General features: G+C 36.6%; 1 protein-coding gene across 2 annotated transcripts in view; it reads right to left on the bottom strand.

Moving 5' to 3' along the window:
* The window catches only part of LOC308688100 (protein NLRC3-like), a 77,789-nt gene that overhangs the window by 25,716 nt on the left and 28,503 nt on the right, over nucleotides 1-23,570 (bottom strand). For both annotated transcript variants that reach the window (XM_081360985.1, XM_081360984.1), the window contains exons 3-5: nucleotides 16,477-18,426; nucleotides 14,842-15,015; nucleotides 9,796-9,969 (exon numbers count right to left, since the gene is read on the bottom strand). In XM_081360985.1, the coding sequence (XP_081217111.1) occupies nucleotides 9,796-9,969; nucleotides 14,842-15,015; nucleotides 16,477-18,426 (2,298 nt within the window). The remainder of the gene's footprint in view (nucleotides 1-9,795; nucleotides 9,970-14,841; nucleotides 15,016-16,476; nucleotides 18,427-23,570) is intronic.

The raw sequence follows: 23,570 nt of genomic DNA, 5'->3' as shown, positions 1-23,570 counted from the left end.
GGCTCTGCAGTACTTGTGAATAGCTTTTCTCAATTCTTTTCAGACAAATTGAAGTTAATTGAATCCATTACCAAAGACACCAAAGTGACTCACATGTTCATTTGATGTAAGCTGATTCAGCTCATTCAACAAACTCTCTCTGCTTTCACTCTGACTACCTCTGCTGCCATAAGTGATCTAATTATGAAGTCTAATTCCACATCCTGCCAACTTATACAGGGCCGGCCCTGGCCAATTTGCTGCCCTATAAGATTTCACCTGGTGCCCCTGGAATCACAAACAATTGTGTTCTGATAATTTTGTTCATAAACTTACACAGAAACAAACTGCACAGCTTTGTCTTGTTTTTCGTTATTTTGAAAATATTTTGGAAACACACACAAGCACAAACACACACACACACACACACAATGTATTATAGATACAATATAAATATGTTTATATTATATTATGTTATTGCAGAAAAAAAACTATATTACAGAAACCTTGCTTTCCTTGCCTTTCTTACAGCATATGTAACATTCCAAAAATTATAAATAAGAGCATTGCACAAAAATAAATAACTATACACAAACTTGAATGCACTATGCAAAATGCATGGCAAATGTTCTACAGCCTTACTCGCCTTGCCTTTCTAGCACCAAAGTCATCTATGATATCGTCAGTGACTGTCACAGGTAGAGTGGCATAGATTCTCAGAGCGACCCACATATTGGGGTAAATTTCCATCAGCTTCTTCTCGTGCAGGAAAGTCAGGAGCTCAATGTTTGTCATATTTTTTGATGGCAGATGTGGAAAGTTTTGCATTTCTAATACAAGTTCTCTGCCATCAATCTCTGGCTGTCCATCATGGCTTAAAGCTGTGCTCAGGGTTTGACAGTGCTCTAACAACTCTTCTTTGGACATGTTGGTAAAATTGAGGAGAACTCCAAATTTGTCAATTTTGTTTGAAATTGCGAATAGAAAATATGCTCAATGGAAACACGTCAATTTCGCAAAAACTCCCATTTATCGCAAAAAAGTCTTTACACTCGCTTGAGGTGGTTTTTCAGGCAATTCGAAAAAGAAATATTTCACAAAACTGCAATGGTAACAGTTTTTGCGCATTTACAGGTCACCTGACTTAGAAGGTGTGGTGTGTTTTGGACAGAATACGAGACGGATTTCTTTATTGAATTCATAAAATACAAAAGAATGACAGAAATACTGGATTCTAAACCTCAAAGAAATGCCACAATCTCGGAGGTGGCTCTGAGAGACCTCGGAGTAGAAATGAGTGAGAAAAACCCATGAAACACTTGTGCCGCTCACAGTATTAGGGTCTTTCCTTGCCTTGGATAACACGCATACGTTTCCTTCCATTAATAATAATAATGTCTAGTGTGGTACATGGCTGTGATATATATAAACCTACCAACGTCTGTTGCCATGATTTATGGAATGACTTATCGCGAGAGGAAAATTTTTTGATTGGAAACGCTGTCATTTCGCAATAGTTTTTTATCGATATTAAGAAAAAAATCGCAAACGTTTTGCGCGAATCTTTAAAGTAAATGCGCCTACTGACTTGCCCAGCCTGGTACCTTACTGCCTGGATGCTGTCTACCCTGCTTTCCCACCTGGTCTCTGACCATGATTTCAGGGTGGTTTTGACGTGTTTCATGAGGATATCCCATCTATGGGTGGAGGCTGAGAAAAGTTTGAACAATTTTGCTACATATCCAAAGTAGCCAATGGCATCTGTGTGTGCTCTTAGCAGCATCAGCTACAACCAATTTTAAGGAGTGGGCACCACATGGGACAAAAAAGGCCCTTGAGTTCAGTTGAAGCAGCTAGCCTGAACACCTTAATTCTTTCCCTTCATGTTGGCACCATTATCGTAGGATTGTCCTCTGCAGTCCTCAAAGGGGATGTTCAGCTCCTCTAGTCTTTTGAGGATGAGAGCAGACAAACTTTCCCCGGTTGACTCCTCTGCCTCAAGAAAGCCCATGAAATGTTCTTTAATTTGTGGCAATTCATCTTCCAGTGAAACAATCCTGACAATCACAGAGAGCTGTTCTTTATGACTCAGATCAGGGGTTCAATCTAAAATGATGGAGTAATACTTTGAGGTCTTGATCTTTTCCAATATTTTTTCCAGTATTTTTGTGCTTATTGAGTCTCTTAATTCATTTTGGATTCTTTTGCCAAGGTAATGTGTGTGACTTCCAGCTCCACTTTCAACCCTACCAACATGCTGCTTCATTATTGGGTCAAATTTGGCCATAAGCTCCAATTCTTTAAGAAAATTGCCATTGTCTGGTTTGTTTAATGTGTCTCTGGATCCCCTTAATGCAATGTTTCTTTCAGCTAAGGACTAAATAATTGCCACCAGTCTGGTAAGCACCTCTCGCCACCTGTTTCTCTCTGCCTCAGCAAGGGCCATCTCTTGCTCTTGTAATGTGCTCATGACTATCCTCATGGACCTTGAGCATGTGGCTTGCATTTTTCCAGTCCTGTAGTCCTTCTTTAATCAATTTGAAATCTCTTTCTGAGAAGAGATGTGCTTGATGCTGAATCACTGGGCAGTGCTGAAGTGGAGGGAAGAGATGTGCTTGATGCTGAATCGCTGGATGGTGCTGAGATGGAGATGTCTGCAACAGGTGGCCCAGGATTTGCAGGGACGGGGTTCAGATATTTCAAAAGTGCATCTGGAGAGAGAAGAGGAGGATTATGTGACCATTGGTGTCATGATTCATGTCCTGTTTCCCTTGTCTTGTGTGCACTTTTGTTATTTCCTGTTCTGTGCCATGTTTTGTAGTCCTTTGTAGTCTTTCTTGTTTATTAGTCTCCCCAGATGTTTCTGATTAGCCACGCCCCCTTGTTATCTTGTTTAGCTTGTTTGCCTCTGTATTTAACCCTCTGAGGTCGGCAAACGCACCGGCGCGTTTTGCCGGATTTTCTCCACATTGTAGCACTATAAACTTAAATTACTCCATCATTTATGGTCATACAGAAAAAAGAAATATAAAAAAAGAATCTGTGATATTTCTCCTTTTGTATGTGTCCACTTACAATCAAATCAAAACATTGTGCTTTTGTAAAATAAAGAAAATAAACAGGGTGTGCGTTCTGCCTCTCCGTCGCGGTGAACTTTTTTTTCTTGAGCACGTCTATAAACTGAAACAAAACTCAGCGAATACTTGTCACACATGTATGAGCCATATACCTTTATAAACATTTAAGTGTGTACTTTTAAATGATCGGATTCAAAACGAAAACAAATATTCTCTGTTTAAGTAATTTGTACAAAACCAACAAGATTTCCAGCTTCTCAAACGCTTGCTAATTACAGGTAATTTGGACACGCCCATTCGCGCAAAAGATATTCACATGCAAATGTCCACATGGGGACGCGAACGCGCTCGTTACCTCAAAAACAAAACACCAAAACACTTCACAAGTCTCTGCTTTTCGTCCAGTTTGAAAGACGCGCCTGAGCTTACATTGGAATTATACCTCAGAAGAAGAAGAACGCGATTTGACAAGGAAGATGTAAGGTAAGAAATGATTACATATTAGTTTGTTATTGTTGCATACATTTCACATTGCAGTTGAACTGTTGCTAGATATATGGTGAATATTATAATATTTAGACCCGGGTTTACTGTTACTGTGTTTGTGGATATCTGCTCAAATGTAGATATGGTAATCATAATGTTTTGAGCGCGATCGCGTTTGAATGTATCATATTTGGTGAAAAGCACCAAACGGCTTCATGTTTTTACTATTATCTCATGCCATATCATCATAACAAATGGAAACATTTGAAGTAACATGATAATCAATATATTTTTCTCTAGCTTAGTTGTTTTATTTTGGAATATTTATAGGCTGCTAATATGGTTATTGTTATTATTTTATGCAGCACTGCGCATTTTTTTTTTTTTCTTTCAGGGCCCAGATGCCACTCCTGCTGACTTCAACATTCACATGAGTCTCATGAACATGGTAAAGTGAAAATCAAACACCTTGGAAATAAAAGGTATGTACAATGTTTTTAGGATTGGCACAAAGGTCTCTGTCTTTCGATAATAGTTTTCAATGAGTGCTTTTTTGTCATTGGTTCTGTATCTTTGGATTATGTTGTGTTGTAAATAAAGCCAAACAATTTAAAAGCCATTCTTTTTTAAATCTCCTCATTTACTGTATTGTGCAAGGTTGCTCAGAATGATAGGGCCCTGATAGCTCCTAATAGGGCCATTAGGGAGTGTCTTTGTCTTTCTCAGGTGAGAAAAGCCATACATATTAATGAGCTCTCGCATAAGGCTTATTCACACAAAACACGTCGTAAAATTTTTTAACCAATATATTGTCTTATCTGAATGAGCAGTCAGGGTGATTTTCACATAGTTTTAGAGCAAATATTCTAGGCTACGTCATACAATTTTCAAAAGTCTTGTGAAGAAATAATCAGTAGGGGTTTCATGGCCTTATTTCAGTGAGAATTTTTTTTTTGTATTTTCACAAACCACGCATAAATGTCATTATCTCAAAACAACAAACTTTTACACACATGCTGCTGATATATTATTGTAGCAGAGTTTGTGCTGAATACAGTGTAATTAGACTTTAGCCATGAAAATGTCACAAGTAACAGAAATAAGCACAAATGTCAGAGCATGTCAGAACACCTCCAGGGCCCAGAAAACAGCTCAGACCTCAGAGGGTTAAACCCTGTGTCTTGTGTCAGTGTTTGTGGGTTCTTGACTTTGTAATGTTGTATGTCCTGTTCCTGAGTCATGTTTCCTAGTCCAAGTCTGTCTGTCAAGTTCTGAGTCTGTTTAATTAAAGCTGTTGCATATGGATTCTGCTTTCTCCTTTAATTCCGCCTGCTTCATTACAATTGGGTGTTACATTTTATTATTAAAAAAACTGATGATAGTGAAACTATAAAAATACGGCAGCACCTAAACCACATTATAGCTTAAACACACAAACAGCAAGAATAATTACATCTGGTATTCATGCACAAAACTCTTTCATTGAGCACTTCTCTAGCATACAGTAGTTACATTTTCAAAATAAATTTTGAAAGTGTTTGTTTTCCAGTGTATTGTCACATTCACCGTCTGTCATCGTCCTGTCTTCACTACAGTTCCCAGAATCCTCTTTGTTTCCACACCTGAACTCACTCCCTCAACTACCCACCTGTTCATCGTCATCATCATTTGCATCACCTGTCTTGTGTTCATCTGTCTGTGTATTTAAGTTCTCCCTTTTCACTCCTCAGTGGTCGGTCAATGTTTGTGTTAGCACTCTGTCTGTGCACGCACACTGTTTAGAGTATTCTTCTGTTGAAATAAATATTGAGAATTTTGGATCTTTTGCCTGGAACTTCATCTTCTTCTACCCTGAGACGTTACATATATGGCATGGCAGCAATGTCCTACTAACTACACTTTATGACATGTTATAACCATGAAACAGAGGAGAAACATAAATATTTATTTAAATTGAATTTTAGTGTTGCTATTTTTAATAAACCCACATATATATATATATATATATATATATATATATATATATATATATATATATATATATATATATATATATCAGATGCAAAAGCCTCTAAGTGCCATCTGAAATTTTCTTCTAGAATTATCATTTTTATGAAGCTTGTATATTTAAGTTCAGTAATTTCACTTAAATGGCAATGAAAATTAGCTATTAATTGTCATTAACCCTCTGAGGTCGACAAACGCGCCGGCACGTTTTACAGGATTTTCTTCACATAGTAGCACAATAAACTTAAATTTCTCCGTCATTTATGGTCATACAGAAAAAAGAAATATGAAAAAAGAATCTGTGATATTTCTACTTTTGTATGTGTCCACTTACAATCGAATCAAAACATTGTGCTTTTGTAAAATAAAGAAAATAAACAGGGTGTGCTTTCTGCCTCTCCGTCGCGGTGAACTTTTTTTTCTTGAGCACGTCTATAAACTGAAACAAAACTCAGCGAATACTTGTCACACATTTATGAGCCATATACCTTTATAAACATTTAAGTGTGTACTTTTAAATGATCGGATTCAAACTGAAAACAAATATTCTCTGTTTAAGTAATATGTATAAAACCAACAAGATGTTGCTAATTATTTTTAATTTGACCAAGCCCACACGCGCATAAGAGATTCACATGCAAATCTCCACATGGAACGTGAACACGCTCATTACCTCAAAAACAAAGCACCAACAAACTTCACAAGTCTGTGCTTTTCGTCGAGTTTGAAAGACGTGCCTTGAGCAAACATTGGATTTACCTCAGAAGAAGAAGAACGCGATTTGAAGACAAGATGTAAGGTAAGAAATTCTTAATTATTAGTTCATGTTATTGTTGCATAAACTTCACATTGCAGTTGAACTGTTGCTAGATATATGGTGAATATTATAATATTTGGACCCGTGTTTACTGTTACTGTGTTTGTGGATATCTGCTCAAACGTAGATATGTATAATATGGTAACCATAATGTTTAATATTTTGGAGTGAGCTCTGGTTTTGAATGTATCGCGATCGCGTTTGAAAAGCAAAACTCACCAAACAAAGGCTTCATGTTTTTACTATTATCTCATTTCATATCATCATAACGAATGGAAACATTTGAAGTAACATATGATAATCAATATATTTTTCTCTAGCGTAGTTGTTACTGAAATCTTTTGGAAGATTTATGCTGCTATAGGTTATTGTTATTATTATTTTATGCAGCACTGTGCATAGCCTATGCTTACAAAGCACAACAAACCTGGTGTTCATTATATTATATATTGTTGGAAACATTTGTGTGTGTGTGTATTCTGTGAATTTTAAAAAGCAATTTTAACCAGAAAAATCTAAAATGGTAAAGTGAAAATCAAACACCTTGGAAATGAAAGGTATGTACAATGTTTTTAGGAATGGCACAAAGGTCTCTGTCTTTGGATCATTGTTTTCACTAGTGTGCTTTTTTGTCATTTGTTGTGCATATTTGGATTATGTTGTGTTGTAAATAAATCCAAACAATCAAAAAGACATTCTTTTTTAAATCTCCTCATTCTTTGTGCAAGGTTGCTCAGAATGATAGCGCCTGATAGCTCCTAAAATAGGGCCATTAGGGAGTGTCTTTGTCTTTCTCAGGTGTGAAAAGCTTACATATTAATGAAGTGATCACGCCCCTTTCGCATAAATCTTTCTCACACAAAACACGTCTTAGAAATTTTAAATCAATATATTGTCTTCTCTGAATGAGCAGTCAGGATGATTTTCACATAGTTTTGGAGCAAATATTCTAGGCTATGTGATACAATTTTCAAAAGTCTTGTGAAGAAATAATCAGTAGGGGTTTCATGACCTTATTTCAGTGACAATTGTTTTTTTTTGTATTTTCACAAACCACGCATAAATGTCATTATCTCAAAACTACAAACCTTTACATACATGCTGCTGATATATTATTGTAGCCGAGTTTGTGCTGAATACAGTGTAATCAGACTTTAGCCATGAAAATGTCACAAGTAACAGAAATAAGCACAAATGTCAGAGCATGTCAGAACACCTCCAGGACCCAGAAAACACCTCAGACCCCAGAGCATTAAAGTGAAATTACTGAACTTAAATAACCGAGCTTGATAAAAATTATCATTCTAGAAGAAAATTTCAGATGGCACTTAGAGGCTTTTGCATCTGAACTCTTCACATATATAACAACATTTTATGTAGAACTCATTTTAAATAAAGATTTACGTTTATATAGCAACATTTTATGTAGAACTCATTTTAAATAAATATTTATATATAGCCTTTATAAAATTATAAATTTAGCCAATTCAAATAAAAATACCATAAAATACTGCACAAGTAAGTTCAACTAACTATGTCATAAGCTAATTCAAATTAGCGAATGTTTACGTTATGGTGCAAGTGATTTCAATGTTAAGTCAATGCAAGGACGCGTTACGCATGTAAAAAATTCCTGCGGCGCAAATTACTAGCATCGTCGAACTAACTTAATGCAACATAGATAAACTGATCATACATCATGATGTTGTCATTACCTACCTCTGTCTTTTTTGCATTTTTCTTCCTCTTCTCTTCTTTTTTTTCTTCCCTGGGCACCAGATGGCTTTGGTCTTTTTGACATAATGATAACTTATCAGTGTCAGTGAATTCGCCCATCCGTCACTCACAATCACACACAGGTAACGGATGTCTTCTTTTCAGCAGGGCGGGGGCGGGGGAGATTGATGCATAACTCAGTCGGACTGGGGTGGATCGGGATTCGGGAAAGCAATGTTGTAGTTTTGTCTTTGTGGGACGATCGCTTTTTAATCCATAATATTTAAGTTGTATTGATAATAAAAAATAATAAAAAAATAATATTAATAAAAATAATAATTTGGGCGCCCGGGCGCCCCGAGGGGTGAGCTGCGGCCTTAGCATTTGCCTATTCCGCCTATGCCCAGGGCCGGCCCTGAGCTTATATCTAATATCTAATTTACCATTCTTAAACAAAATACTTGAAAAAGTTGTGGCTTCACAACTGAGATCATACTTAGATCCTAATGGTCTTTTTGAACCTTTTCAGTCAGGATTTCGCCCATCTCATAGCACTGAAACTGATCTTCTTGGGGTGGTTAATGACATTCTTCTGTCCATGGATTCAGGGTTAATAAACAAGTGCTGCATTTGACACAGTCTCCCATTAAAGACTCTCTCCCCTTTTTTGATATCGGTATCACTGGTTCAGCTCTTTCCTGGATCATTTCCTACATCAGCGACAGAAAGTATTATATCACTATAGGTTACTGCTCCACTTACACTGGGTGTTCTTTAAGGTTCAGTTCTTGGCCCACTACTGTTCATCATTTATATATATCCACTTGGTGACCTCATCTACATGCATGGACTTCAATTTCATTGCTATGCTGATGACATTCAAATTTTCCTCACCACCAGCTCTAATAGAGCATCCCTGCCCGACTCACTTACTGCATGTATCAGGGATATCAAGCATTGGATGTCCCCGAATTTCCTCAAGTTAAATAATAACACAACTGAAATATTGATGATCGGCTCTGCTGCCTCAGTCAAAAGGATGGACCGGTCCTTTGATATTGATGGGGTTCATGTTAAGCCTTCTTCATCCATCCGTAACTTTGGTGTTGTATTTGACTTAACTCTTTTTGCTCTCATATTTCTTCTGTTGTTAAAAACTCTTTTTTTCCATTTTCGTAATATTGCACATCTTCGATGTTCTCTAGCTGATGCTGACACCTTAATTCATGCATCAATCGATTACAGTGTGTGTTCTCACATCGACCAGGCATTCTGCTCACATTAATCCTCTGCTCATCACTGGATACCCGTGGCATCACGTATTCACTTTAAGATATTACTTCTAACATTTAAGGCATTAAATGGTCTTGCACCTCCATATCCATCTGATCTACTTTACTCCTACCACCCTGCTTAGATCAGCTGAACTTTTTTTTTTTTTTTTTTTTGTCCACTGTAGGTGGAAGTTCATTTAGAGTTAATGCTCCTAAATTATGGAATTCACTACCCCTTACACTTTGTTATATCTCATCTATGGCTACCTTCAAGACTCAGCTAAAAACATATCTATTTAACATGTACTTTGGATAATGTGGCTATATGTATCCTTATGTGTTTGTAATGTGTGTGTGGGTGTGTAAATGTATTGCAATGTACAATGTAAAGTGACCTTGAGCTACAGAAAGGCGCTACATACATACAACTTCTAAGTACCTCAAAATGTTGAGCTGACAGTTTGGATTCTTCAGTCCAGCACAGAGCAGCTTCACTCCTGAATCCTGCAGGTCATTGTTACTCAGGTCCAGCTCTCTCAGGGAGGAGTTTGATGACTGTAGAACTGAAGCCATAGTTTCACAGTGCTGATCAGTGAGATTACAGGATGTTAATCTGAAAAAAGAGAGGACTCTTATTAAAAGGTTATGATCAGTCAAGAGCTTGGTAATGATGGAGAAGCTTTTGAGCACTGGAGAGACGTTAGAGAGCGGGAAGGCCTGGGTTGCGCTTATATTTGACATTATATACACTTATATGTTCTTACAGTGTACTTACTTTAGAAAGTACTGGGTAATATAAGGTAACTGCATGGGTTAAGGTTAGGTTTAGGTGGTTAGTACCTAGTTAGTACCCAGTTATTGTAATTACTGTAATAACATATTAATTAGTTTATGTAATAAGTACATAGTATGTACAAGAGGAAAAGGACTCTAAAATAAAGTGCTACCAAGGCCTGAAAACGGATGCCGAGGTTGCTTTGTTTTTGCTCGATATGCAAATAACATTGTTTTTTGCTTTTTTAACGAACCAAGGTATGATGTTGTTGTTGCTGAAGCACAGCCGTTTCATACATTTTTACTCAAACTGTCTGATGCACCAGCTGTTAGATGTTGCGTGTGTATGGTAACCAGATTTCTCTTTGCAGTATACAAGATGGGATGGACAGGCAAACCCCCCAAAATGTTTTCTTTTTATTTATTTTTTTAATAAGAAGAATAAAGACATTGATTCTATTTAGTACTGCCCTGAAAAAGCTCAAAGATGTTCAAAAGCCTAGTCCACAAGACAAAAATACAAACACAAAATACAAGACAAATTACATAGGCTTGATTTTTAATATTGTGTGTCATTACCTGAATGGTCCACAACTGTTTTTTTTTTTTTTTTTTTTTTTTTTTTTTTTGTAATGGTTGTTCATGAGTCCCTTTTTTGTCCTAAACAGTTAAACTGCCCAATGGTCTTAAAAAAAAAAAAACCCTCAGTTCCTGCACATTCTTTGCTTTTCCAGAACCGGTTACACTTTATTTTAAGGTGCCATTGTTACAGTGTAATTATATATTTAAGTACTGAGTAATATTAAGTAACTACATGTACTTACTATAGGGTTAGGGTAGGATTAGGATTTAGTTGAAGGTTAATTGCATGTAATTATGCATCATTTACTGTTATTACTATGGTAAGTACATGTAACATATGTAACACAGACACTGTAAAATAAAGTGTTACCCCAGAACCTTCTGCATATTTGACTCCTTACTAGCAGTGACTATAATTGTGAGATCCATTTTTTCACACTGGTGACAACTGAGGGACTCGTACACAACTATAACAAACGCTGCAAACATTTAGTGATGCTCAAGAAGGAAGCATCCATTAAGAGCCAGGGGGTTAAACTTTTGAACCTGATCGTTCATGTAAATTGTTCTTATTTTGTTTAAAAGTTAATTAATTAATTTAGTCCTGCCCTTCAGAGGCTAAATAAGATATTAGCATGTAAAACAAAATAAGAAAATTTAAACATCACCATCATCTTGCTCAAAAGTTTGCCCCTAGCTCTTACAGCTACACTGTGTGATATTTTCCCCCATCTAGTGGTGAAATTGTATATGACTACCCAGTGAATATTAGTTTCTGTTCCTTTCAATTGCGAGGGCGTTTTAACTCCTACGGTGGCCGCATTATTACAAGATTAACATGGCTTCCAGTTCGACTTCGTCCAATTGCACCTTTAAAACTATCACCTGTGATCCATCACAGCTCAGATTTATGTTACAAGGTAAACAATACTTTTTCACCATTGACTTGAGGAAAAGTAACGCAAGTTATGCTAGAGGTCGTTCTGGTGTTATGCACAACCATGCTATGGTTAGACAAGCAACTATAAAACTTCGAATTTACACAAATAGGCTGAATTACCTGTCGAGAAGAAAGCAGGCAACTTTGGCGTCCATTTTAAAATCTTTGCTCCTCATGAGCTCTTTCCATCTGGGAAAAGTTACTCCAGTATTGACTTTGGTCTTGCTGATTTGCCTGTCGCGTTGACGTTTTAATTCTCTATTTCGCTTCCTTGGCGACTCTGCTACATTTCCTCGAAAATAGGCGTGATCCTCCATCAGCAATCTTTCAAATCTGCCGGCAGTCGCGAGTAATCTCCCTCTCGCATTCGTCTCTGTGTCACTGAGTGTAAAGCGCGAAAGGCGAAGCTTGAATTTACAGGTATGTCCCTCTTTGGCTAATGTAGTTTCAAGATGGAGGGGCAACATGGCGACCGGCATTTGAACCCCTCACCCGTATGTACTTTCAATGTCAGATTATAAACTTACGAGAATACTTTATTACTTGAAAGAAGTAAGTATACATTAATGAGCACATATATTTTTGAAAGAACTAAGTGTTTTTTGCTAAGAATCAACAAAAAAAATTACACAGTGTAGCTTTAATGCATCGTGTTGCATTCTTCAGCATTACCTTGCAGATTCTGAAAGATGTATAATAGGTAAACGTATGACTGCAACTATACATTGCAATCATTTTGTAAGGGTTAAAATATTCATTTAAGAGCTCATTGTTGAGACCTTTCACCGGAATTTGATTGAGAGGCGACCTGACCAATCATAATGCAGATATCCGCCATTTTCGTCCAACAAACAAACCAAACCAGTTAGTAGTTTAAAGTCTAGTGGACTTGAACTTGAAAAATGGTGTGTATTGATTTCTTTTTGCAGTTTTGATGTTCATTCATGTTTAATTTGTGCGATAACTAGAAGAGATAATCAGTTCACGTGCTGCTTGAACTGAGGCGCTACACATTAAAGTGTCAGTCATGTTTGAAATTACTGAGACTTTATTTCACACCAAAAGTAACCTGCTCTGTCTTGTCTGTTGGTGCATTGTCAGTGTCCTCTTTGCTCTGCAATATATTTTTTACTGTGTGAGAACATGATGGGCGGCGTGAGTGCGGAATGGCTTGTCGGATGTAGCAACAGTAACTAAGAGGGGCAGGTCTTAGTTAAAGGTCAATTTCAAATTATTTAAATCTTTGTGGACTCGGCCGGACTCGACTCAGACTCGGGCGTTAAGGACTTGGACTCAAGTCCGACTCGGCCCTCTTTGGACTCGGACTTGGACTCGATTGTTAAAGACTTGGATTTGACTATGACTCGACAAAGGTGGACTCGGACCCAATAAATCAACTACAATATAATTTAATATATAGAATGCAAAAAACTGTACGTTAACAGAGCAGTTTGTCTGAATACATAGTATTTGAAAAACAGTCAGCAAAAAAGTTGCCGGATAACCTACAACTTCTGGCAAGATTCTGAAGTGCGCATACGATGGACACTTTACTATCCCATGAGGCCAAGGGAGAGGTTTTATGAATGGCAGTGAAGCCACATAACTGACGCTTGTAGGTCATATAATAATGACAACATGGCAGATGTAGTACATCCAGATTCCATTCATACTAAACACATTCATTCTAGGGCTACACATCTTCTTGGGGTGGTTAATGACATTCTTCTGTCCATGGATTCAGGGTTAATAAACAAGTGCTGCATTTAACACAGTCTCCCATTAAATACTCATCTCTCCCCTTTTTTGATATCGGTATCACTGGTTCAGCTCTTTCCTGGATCCTTTCCTACATCAGCGACAGAAAGTATTATATCACAATAGGTCACTGCTCCACTTACACTGGGTGTTCTTTAAGGTTCAGTTCTTGGCCCACTACTGTTCATCATTTATATATATCCACTTGGTGACCTCATCTACATGCATGGACTTCAATTTCATTGCTATGCTGATGACATTCAAATTTTCCTCACCACCAGCTCTAATAGAGCATCCCTGCCCGACTCACTTACTGCATGTATCAGGATTATCAAGCACTGGATGTCCCCGAATTTCCTCAAGTTAAATAATAACACAACTGAAATATTGATGATCGGCTCTGCTGCCTCAGTCAAAAGGATGGACCGGTCCTTTGATATTGATGGGGTTCATGTTAAGCCTTCATCCATCCGTAACCTTGGTGTTGTATTTGATCCAACTCTTTTTGCTCTCATATTTCTTCTGCTGTTAAAAACAATTTTTTTTCCGATTATCGTAATATTGCACATCTTCGATCTTCTCTAGCCGATGCTGACACCTTAATTCATGCATCAATCGATTACAGTGTGTGTTCTCACATCGACCAGGCATTCTGCTCACATTACTCCTCTGCTCATCACTGGTTGCCCGTGGCATCACAAATTCACTTTAAGATATTACTTCTAACATTTAAGGCTTTTAATGGTCTTGCACCTCCATATCCATCTGATCTACTTTACTCCTACCACCCTGCTTAGATCAGCTGAACTTTTTTTTTTTTTTGTCCACTGTAGGTGGAAGTTCATTTAGAGTTAATGCTCCTAAATTATGGAAAATAAAGATGAAAAACCGCACTCTCAGGTTCTATTTTCATAAATTTATTATTAATATGTCCTCACAGACGCGTTTCGGCCTAAGCCATCATCAGTGTGTACTATGAAACACCGAAAAGATTTGTTTTTTCAATCTTTTCGGTGCTTCATAGTACACACTGATGATGGCTTAGGCCGAAACGCGTCTGTGAGGACATATTAATAATAAATTTATGAAAATAGAACCTGAGAGTGCGGTTTTTCATCTTTATTTTTGATAAACGTTTTTATTACTCGCACCCATAAATTATTTTGCGAGTTGAGCGTGCCTGCTCTTAATCCTAAATTATGGAATTCACTACCCCTTACACTTTGTTATATCTCATCTATGGCTACCTTCAAGACTCAGCTAAAAACATATCTATTTAACATGTACTTTGGATAATGTGGCTATATGTATCCTTATGTGTTTGTAATGTGTGTGTGGGTGTGTAAATGTATTGTAATGTACAATGTAAAGTACAATGTAAAGTGACATTGAGCTACGGAAAGGCGCTATATACATACAACTTCTAAGTACCTCAAAATGTTGAGTTGACAGTTTGGATTCTTCAGTCCAGCACTGAGCAGCTTCACTCCTGAATCCTGCAGGTCATTGTTACTCAGGTCCAGCTCTCTCAGGGAGGAGTTTGAAGACTGTAGAACTGAAGCCATAGTTTCACAGTGCTGATCAGTGAGATTACAGGATGTTAATCTGAAAAAAAGAGAGGACTCTTGTTAAAAGGTTATGATCAGTCAAGAGCTTGTTAATGATGGAGAAGCTTCTGAGCACTGGAGAGACGTTAGAGAGCGGGAAGGCCTGGGTTGCACTTATATTTTACATTACATACACTTACATGTTCTTACAGTGTACTTACTTTAGAAAGTACTGGGTAATATAAGGTAACTGCATGGGATAAGGTTAGGTTTAGGGGTAGGTTCATGGTTAGTACCTAGTTAGTACCTAGTTATTGTAATTACTATTATAACATATTTATTAGCTTATATAATAAGTACATATTATGTACAAGAGGAAAAGGACTCTAAAATAAAGTGCTACCAAGGCCTGAAAACAGATGCCGAGGTTGCTTTGTTTCTGCTCGATATGCAAATAACATTGTTTTTTTGCTGCTTTAAAGAACCAAGGTATGATGTTGTTGTTGCTGAAGCACAGCCGTTTCATATATTTTTACTCAAACTGTCTGATGCACCAGCTGTTAGATGTTGCGTGTGTACAGTAACCAGATTTCTCTTGGCGGTATACAAGATGGGATGGACAGGCAACCCCCCAAAACATTTTTATTTTTTTTTATTTATTTTTTTTATAAGAAGGATCATAAAGACACATATACTACATTCTATTTAGTACTGCCCTGAAAAAGCTTTTTCACATAACAGATGTTCAATAGCCTAGTCCACAAGACAAAATACAAACACAAAATACAAGGCAAATTACATAGGCTTGATTTTTAATATTGTGTGTCATTACCTGAATGATCCACAACTGTTTTTTTTGTTTGTTTTGTTTTTTGTAATGGTTGTTCATGAGTCCCTTGTTTGTCCCGAACAGTTAAACTGCCCAATGGTCTTTAGAAAAAAAAACCTCAGTTCCTGCACATTCTTTGCTTTTCCAGAACCTTCTGCATATTTGACTCCTTACTAGCAGTGACTATAATTGTGAGATCCATTTTTTCACACTGGTGACATCTGAGGGACTCGTACACAACTATAACATTAGACATTAAAAATGTACAGTCCTGGGATTGAAAACCACTGACCTAAATCAAGATATTTCTTATTTTAATACATCATCACCGCAACTAGATATATGAGGTAGCCTAATTTTAAAAGTGTGATTTCTAGACCAGGAAAATGAATATATTTTTTCTAAAAATGCTTAATCCTTATCCAGCAAATTATGAACAATGGAAAAGTCATGTAAATTCATTGGTTGAAAATATATTCAGCTTTTAAAACTTCAGAAATGTAATTACTTGGATTTCAATTATAATTACAAATTAAAATAATTATTTTAAATATTTTAATCTGTAGACACATCAAATTTATGTAAATAAAAAGGTAATTAAAGCGCATTCAGCTAAACTATTAGCCTACATGAGAGGTATTATGTTCATATTTCAAATCAGTTGATATTATGTTCATTTTTCACACTCACAGAGCTTTTCTGCAGTTCCTCAGAGCAGGTAACAGTCTCCTTCGACCCTCTTGTGATGATATGTTGTTTTTAAGGTCAAACTCATCCATCACCTTTTCTGACATTAAGATCAAGTTTGCCAAAGTTGAACATTGTGCAAGAGTAAGGTTTTGGTTACTTGTTCCAGATTGTAAAAATGCCTGCATTTCTTCAACAAGAGAACTATCCTTCATCTCAATCAAGCAGTGACACAGATTCATCCATCTTTCAGGGCTGACATTGTCTTTTGGACTTTCTGTGTTTTCGTGTTTTTTAAGGTTTTGGATTATTTTCTTGATGCTCTTTGGGTTGTTCTTTGTGTGAATCAGCAGATCCTTTAAGAGTCTCTGATTGGACTTCAGTGAGATGCCATGAAGGAATCGAAGGAAAAGATCCAGGTGTCCATTTTTACTCTTCAAGGCTTTATTCATTGCTCCCTTCAGAAACACATCCAGAGAAACAAATCTACACCAAGTTCTGGACTTTCCTGTCAGGAACATTTTCATAACTTCACTGTTCTTGTGTAAATAACAGAAAAACACATACAGTGCTGCAAAAAACTCCTGAAAGCTGAGATGTACAAAGCTGTAAACCTTCCTGTGAAAAATCACAGATTCCTCCTTAAAGATCTCAGTGCAAATCCCAGAATACACTGAGGCGTCAGTGACGTCTATGCCGCTCTCAATCAGGTCCTCCTCATAGAACATCACATTGCCCTTCATCAGCTGATTGAAAGCCAGTTCAGCAAGTTTCACAATCACTCCTCTGTTGGACTGCAGGAGTTTCTCTGGATCTCTCTCTTCATACTTCTGGTTCCTCATACTAGTTTGAATGAGGAGGAAGTGTATGTACATTTCAGTCAGAGTTTGAGGGATTTCTGCACTGAGATCTTGTTTCAGGATATTTTGAAGCACAGTGGATGAGATCCAGCAGAAGACGGGTATGTGGCACATGATGTGGAGGCTTCTTGCTCTTCTGATGTGTGAGATGATTCTGCTGGCTTGATCCTCATCACTGATTCTCTTCCTGAAATATTCCTCCTTCTGAGGCTCATTGAATCCCTGAATTTCTGTCATGCGGTTGATGTATTTGGAGGGGATCTGATTGGCTGCTGCTGGTCTGGTGGTGATCCAGATGAGAGCAGAGGGAAGCAGATCTCCTTTCATGAGGTTTGACATCAACACACCCACTGATGAAGACTCAGCCATATCAGAAACTTTCTTACTGTCTGAAAACATCAGTGTAATTTTGCTTTCATCCAGACCATCAAAGATGAACACAACTGTACATTCATCATAAATCTTTGAGTCCAGATCTTGAAGTTCAGGATGAAAGTCCAGCAGAAGTCTGTGAAGACTGTACTGGTGATCTTTAATCAAGTTCAGCTCTCTAAATGGAAGAACAAACATGAAATCTACATCCCGATTGGCTTTTCCCTCTGCCCAGTCCAGAATGAACTTCTGCACAGAGACGGTTTTTCCAATTCCAGCGATGCCTTTAGTAAGAACAGTCTTGATTTTGTCCTTCTTCTCTCTTCTCTTCTCCTCATATCCTAGTTCAGGTGAAGGATCAAATATGTCATTGCAGTTGATTAGAGTGTCTTGGAGGGTCTTGTAACTTTTCTCCATCTGTAATACCTCATGTTCTTCATTCACCCCTTCACTCTCTCCCTCTATGATGTACAGCTGTGTGTAAATCCTGTTCAGGGGGGTCTGATTCTCTTGTAGTTTGATTCCCTCAAATAAGCTCTCATACTTGTTCTTCATGCTGGTTTTGTGCTGGTCTTTGACTCTCTGCAGATCATCATGCACTGGCTGGTGAGAATCGAGCTGTAGGGCTGCTTCTGTGTCATGATGACTGATGTGTTTCTGACAGGAGGAGGATGTGCTGGTCTGACAGGACACATCTCTGATCTGGTCAGCTCTCCCACCACTGAAAACACATTAAGATGAACAGAGACACAAAAACCTCTGTTAAAATAAATATAAAATCATACTACATGTAGAAACTGACTTCCTAATATCACACATGGAGATCCTCGCATGTTCCCGCACAGGTTTTATTTACCCATGTTGCCAACAAACTGTTAATTAATAATGAACATCAGGCATTTGGGGGCAGATAATGACCTGCATATTAAAAGTAATGAGACATCAATATTTCAGTAGTCAAAATGTTCGAATAAAAGAGAAAGGCGGCTAAAATTTTTAACCAGATTTAACAGAAACCATTATTTTAAAATATCACAGAAACACTGACATGAAGAAAAAGCAGTGTTCATGTGAAATGATTACATGTAATTGATTTACTTGTAAATGGTGACTGATGATACTTAAATCAACAGTTATTCTGAAGAATATGTAAAGTTTGCTGTTGCTAACATAATTAGGCTAAAAAAAGGAAAAAAAAATAACATGATAATCAACAGCTGGCTTACTTTTCCATTTGTTGACATGACATGTTTTGATTCAGATGGTAAATATCGTATAAAGTTGGGTGTCCAACTTAGAGATAATCATCATATTTATAATGAAACCATTATATTTAAATATATATATATCAATCATATAATAAAATATCACAATTATTGTTACTACTGTAAACCCAATATAATTTGTTTATGGGATCTCCTTCAAAGCTTTCAGAATCTATAGTTTTTAAATATTTTTTTTCTGTGTTTTTAAAATTAACAGTTTAATTTTAATGACAGTATAAACAAAAATGCATTTCCTTTATTTATTAAAATAAACAGAACTAAAATGATTGTTTTGAACAAGTATTAACTTTGATATTATGCAAAACACATTACTTTATTGCTAAAGTATTTGTATCAATACTGGGGCCCCATCCTGGTGAGTCTTTTAAATGTTATAACTGTATGAGGCGGCAATAAGGTATTTTTTATTTTTATTTTTTTACCCAGACTCTGGATAGTTAGGGGTCAAAGGCTTAAAGGTTATTGCCACATCATACATATATACGAGTTTTTACCAAAACAAACCACTTTAATGATTTATTTTTTCTACAAAATGTATTAATCCATCAATATTCAATAAAAACATGTATTTATTCTGCAATCATATACTATGCATAAAGAGCAAATGGCTCTGAATAGAGAGTGAGATTCTAGAGGCAGCCAGAAAAACATACTCAGTTAATATTAGATCAATACTAGTATTAAAACTGCAGACCTGAGTTCACCTTCACTACACAACAGTTTGACAGTGTTTAGACCCTCAACATAACAATAATCTCAGACAGCAGCGTTTTATCAATATCATCAGCTCTGTTGGCCTAGAGAAGTTTTAGATGCTGCTCTGTGGTGCGTTTCCTGTACAACTATATAGCTCGCTGCTTAACTACCATAGTACGATGCATCGTTGGAGAAATCAACTAGCTAGTCACGACTGTTTCCCGAAACCGTATGTCGCAAAGTATCGTTCAACCACGTTGGTTTATGACGTCTCCCACGTGGTGGACTAATAATTTATTTTAATTAATCTGTCTGCTAAATTTTGTTATATAAGTTACAGACATGGCATCTGAAGACCATTTCTAATTTTTCTCAGTTATTTTGCTTTATTACCAGACTCAATATTTGTCTCGTTCTTACATAGTAGAGCACGTTCGCACATGCGCAGTCTTCAAAAAAGGGTGCTTTAAATCTCTTAAACTAAAAGACGTAAATTACATTTGTATGTATTCTAAATAAATAACACAGGTTGTACTGAATGTCAGCTTGCTTATTTTGCTAAAGATAAGGATTTATTCAGTCTACATCTCATGTAAACTAGAAACTGTGCTTCTAACCACAGCTCGAGAGCTGTCATTCCAACCACACAAGTTTGCGATGCTGTTTGCAAACGTTCGTTGGAACGAAGGTTTCGGGAAACACCAAATCGTTGAACTTTTTTTTTTTCTGTGTTTTTAAAATTAACAGTTTAATTTTAATGACAGTATAAACAAAAATGCATTTCCTTTATTTATTAAAATAAACAGAACTAAAGTGATTGTTTTGAACAAGTATTAACTTTGATATTATGCAAAACACATTACTTTATTGCTTAAGTATTTGTATCAATACTGGGGCCCCATCCTGGTGAGTCTTTTAAATGTTATAACTGTATGAGGCGGCAATAAGGTATTTTTAATTTTTATTTTTTTACCCAGACTCTGGATAGTTGGGGGTCAAAGGCTTAAAGGTTATTGCCACATCATACATATATACGAGTTTTTACCAAAACAAACCACTTTAATGATTTATTTTTTCTACAAAATGTATTAATCCATCAATATTCAATAAAAACATGTATTTATTCTGCAATCATATACTATGCATAAAGAGCAAATGGCACTGAATAGAGAGTGAGATTCTAGAGGCAGCCAGAAAAACATACTCAGTTAATATTAGATCAATACTAGTATTAAAACTGCAGACCTGAGTTCACCTTCACTACACAACAGTTTGACAGTGTTTAGACCCTCAACATAACAATAATCTCAGACAGCGGCGTTTTATCAATATCATCAGCTCTGTTGGCCTAGAGAAGTTTTAGATGCTGCTCTTGGGTGCGTTTCCCGTACAACTATATAGCTCGCTGCTTAACTACCATAGTACGATGCATCGTTGGAGAAATCAACTAGCTAGTCACGACTTTTTCCCGAAACCGTATGTCGCAAAGTATCGTTCAACCACGTTGGTTTATGACGTCTCGCACGTGGTGGACTAATAATTTATTTTAATTAATCTGTCTGCTAGATTTTGTTATATAAGTTACAGACATGGCATCTGAAGACCATTTCTAATTTTTCTCAGTTATTTTGCTTTATTACCAGACTCAATATTTGTCTCGTTCTTACATAGTAGAGCACGTTCGCACATGCGCAGTCTTCAAAAAAGGGTGCTTTAAATCTCTTAACAAACTAAAAGACGTAAATTACATTTGTATGTATTCTAAATAAATAACACAGGTTGTACTGAATGTCAGCTTGCTTATTTTGCTAAAGATAAGGATTTATTCAGTCTACATCTCATGTAAACTAGAAACTGTGCTTCTAACCACAGCTCGAGAGCTGTCATTCCAACCACACAAGTTTGCGATGCTGTTTGCAAACGTTCGTTGGAACGATGGTTTCGGGAAACACCAAATCGTTGAACTATGCTGATAACGACGGAACTTGCGACCATAGTTGGCTAACGATGCTTTCGGGAAACGCACCACTGATCAGACTCTTCACTGATAGCAACATCATCGATCTGAACCACAAATAATATTGGCATTAATCGAAATAATTATGCTGTTTTGTGCATATATGATACATACATCTTCTGTTAAGCTGCTTTTAAACAGTTTTGTATTCTAAAAAGTGCTAAAGAAATAAACTGTGGTAACTATTTCGATGGTTCACTTTAGACATTCTTCTAACCAGAAGTTACTTTGCAACTACATGTCAAGTCAAGTCAACTTTATTTATATAGCGCTTTTCACAATACAGATTGTATCAAAGCAGCTTCACAGTATTAAATAAAATAGTACATCAGTGTTTGTTTCTAGTGTAAAACGTCCACGTTTGGTAATGCTGATCAATAGTATTGTTGATTGATTAATTAAATTAAGTATCCCCAACTGAGCAAGCCAAAGGCATGTGAACTACAAGTCAATAGAGTATGAGTATGAGTAGACTGTTTAATTTCTGCTAACACTTTATTATACATGTCAACTTATTTTAACAGTCTACTAATACTCTTGAGTAAGTTAGTTAGTATATATATATGAAGAGTTCAGATGCAAAAGCCTCTAAGTGCCATCTGAAATTTTCTTCTAGAATGATAATTTTTATCAAGCTTGTATATTTAAGTTCAGTAATTTCACTTAAAAACAATTAATAGGTTATTTTCATTACCATTTAAGTGAAATTGCTGAACTTAAATATACGACCTTGATAAAAATGATCATTCTAGAAGAAAATTTCAGATGGCACTTAGAGGCTTTTGCATCTGAAATCTTCATACATATATATATATATATATATTAGTACTAAGAGTAAGTACTAATAAAAGAGTTAGTTGATATGTAGTTGCGATTTACTTACAGTTAGTAGAACGTCTAAAGGCACTTTTCCACTGGTTCGACTCGGCACGACTGGGCTCAGCTCGGCTCTCTTTATTTTTGGCTCGGTTTGCTTTTCCACTGCAGTTTAGCACCGCTTCTAAGTGATCATAGGCGCCGATCTCATGGTCAAGCAGCCACAGAAAAATATTAGATCTATTGTATTGATTTTAACCAATAAAAAATCTATTGCAGTTTTCAGACACGATTATCTTCACCTTTTTATAGTTCATTTGAGGCCATGTCTATGGCGTTATTTTAATGTCAAATGTCGAGAGCGCATCCAAGTAATGCGCGAGCACAAATCTCTCAACTCGCTAGCGGACTATGGAGCGAATTATGTGCCATAATTAAACAAACAAATTAGGCATTTTGCAAACAAACTCGATCTACTTCGCAAAGGAAAACTCGACGCGCAAACAAACTCAATCTGCTTTGCAAAGGAAAACTCAACTCGCAAACAAACTCGATCTGCTTTGCAAAAAAAAAAAACCTCGACTCGCAAACAAACAGAAAGCAATGTGTACAAAGGTCAGTTTGAGTGAAAATGCAGTGGAGTAACAAATATGTATTGTGTTTTACAAATATAAATAAATGAGCCAAGATAATACTTCACAAATAAATACAAACCATTCTACAAATTGCATGTAACCTTTGAACAAATACCAAATCTAGTGCATACAAATGCATATCTGTCTGTTATGATTGTGTGACACTAGGCTTTTTATGAGATCTTTCGACTCGATTTTCTCACAAATGTGTCCAGGCAGATTTTCTCACAAATGCAGTTGAGCAACTTCCTCATCTAAAACAGTAGGTTGCACTAAACTAGGGGATTAATTTAGCGCTATAGCCTCCAGGTGAAGCACTGATTTGAAACTTGTCTTTGCCTACAGCTGAGGAAAATGTAACGGTAATTTGTCTGAGAATTTTGAGAACCTCTTATGTTGGTTTTTAGGAGTGACA

Source organism: Scardinius erythrophthalmus (genome assembly GCF_964197995.2).
Source record: "Scardinius erythrophthalmus genome assembly, chromosome: 1".
Taxonomy (NCBI): domain Eukaryota; kingdom Metazoa; phylum Chordata; class Actinopteri; order Cypriniformes; family Leuciscidae; genus Scardinius; species Scardinius erythrophthalmus.
The sequence above is the reverse complement of the archived record's forward strand: the minus strand, read 5'-3'. Positions and strand labels throughout refer to the sequence as shown.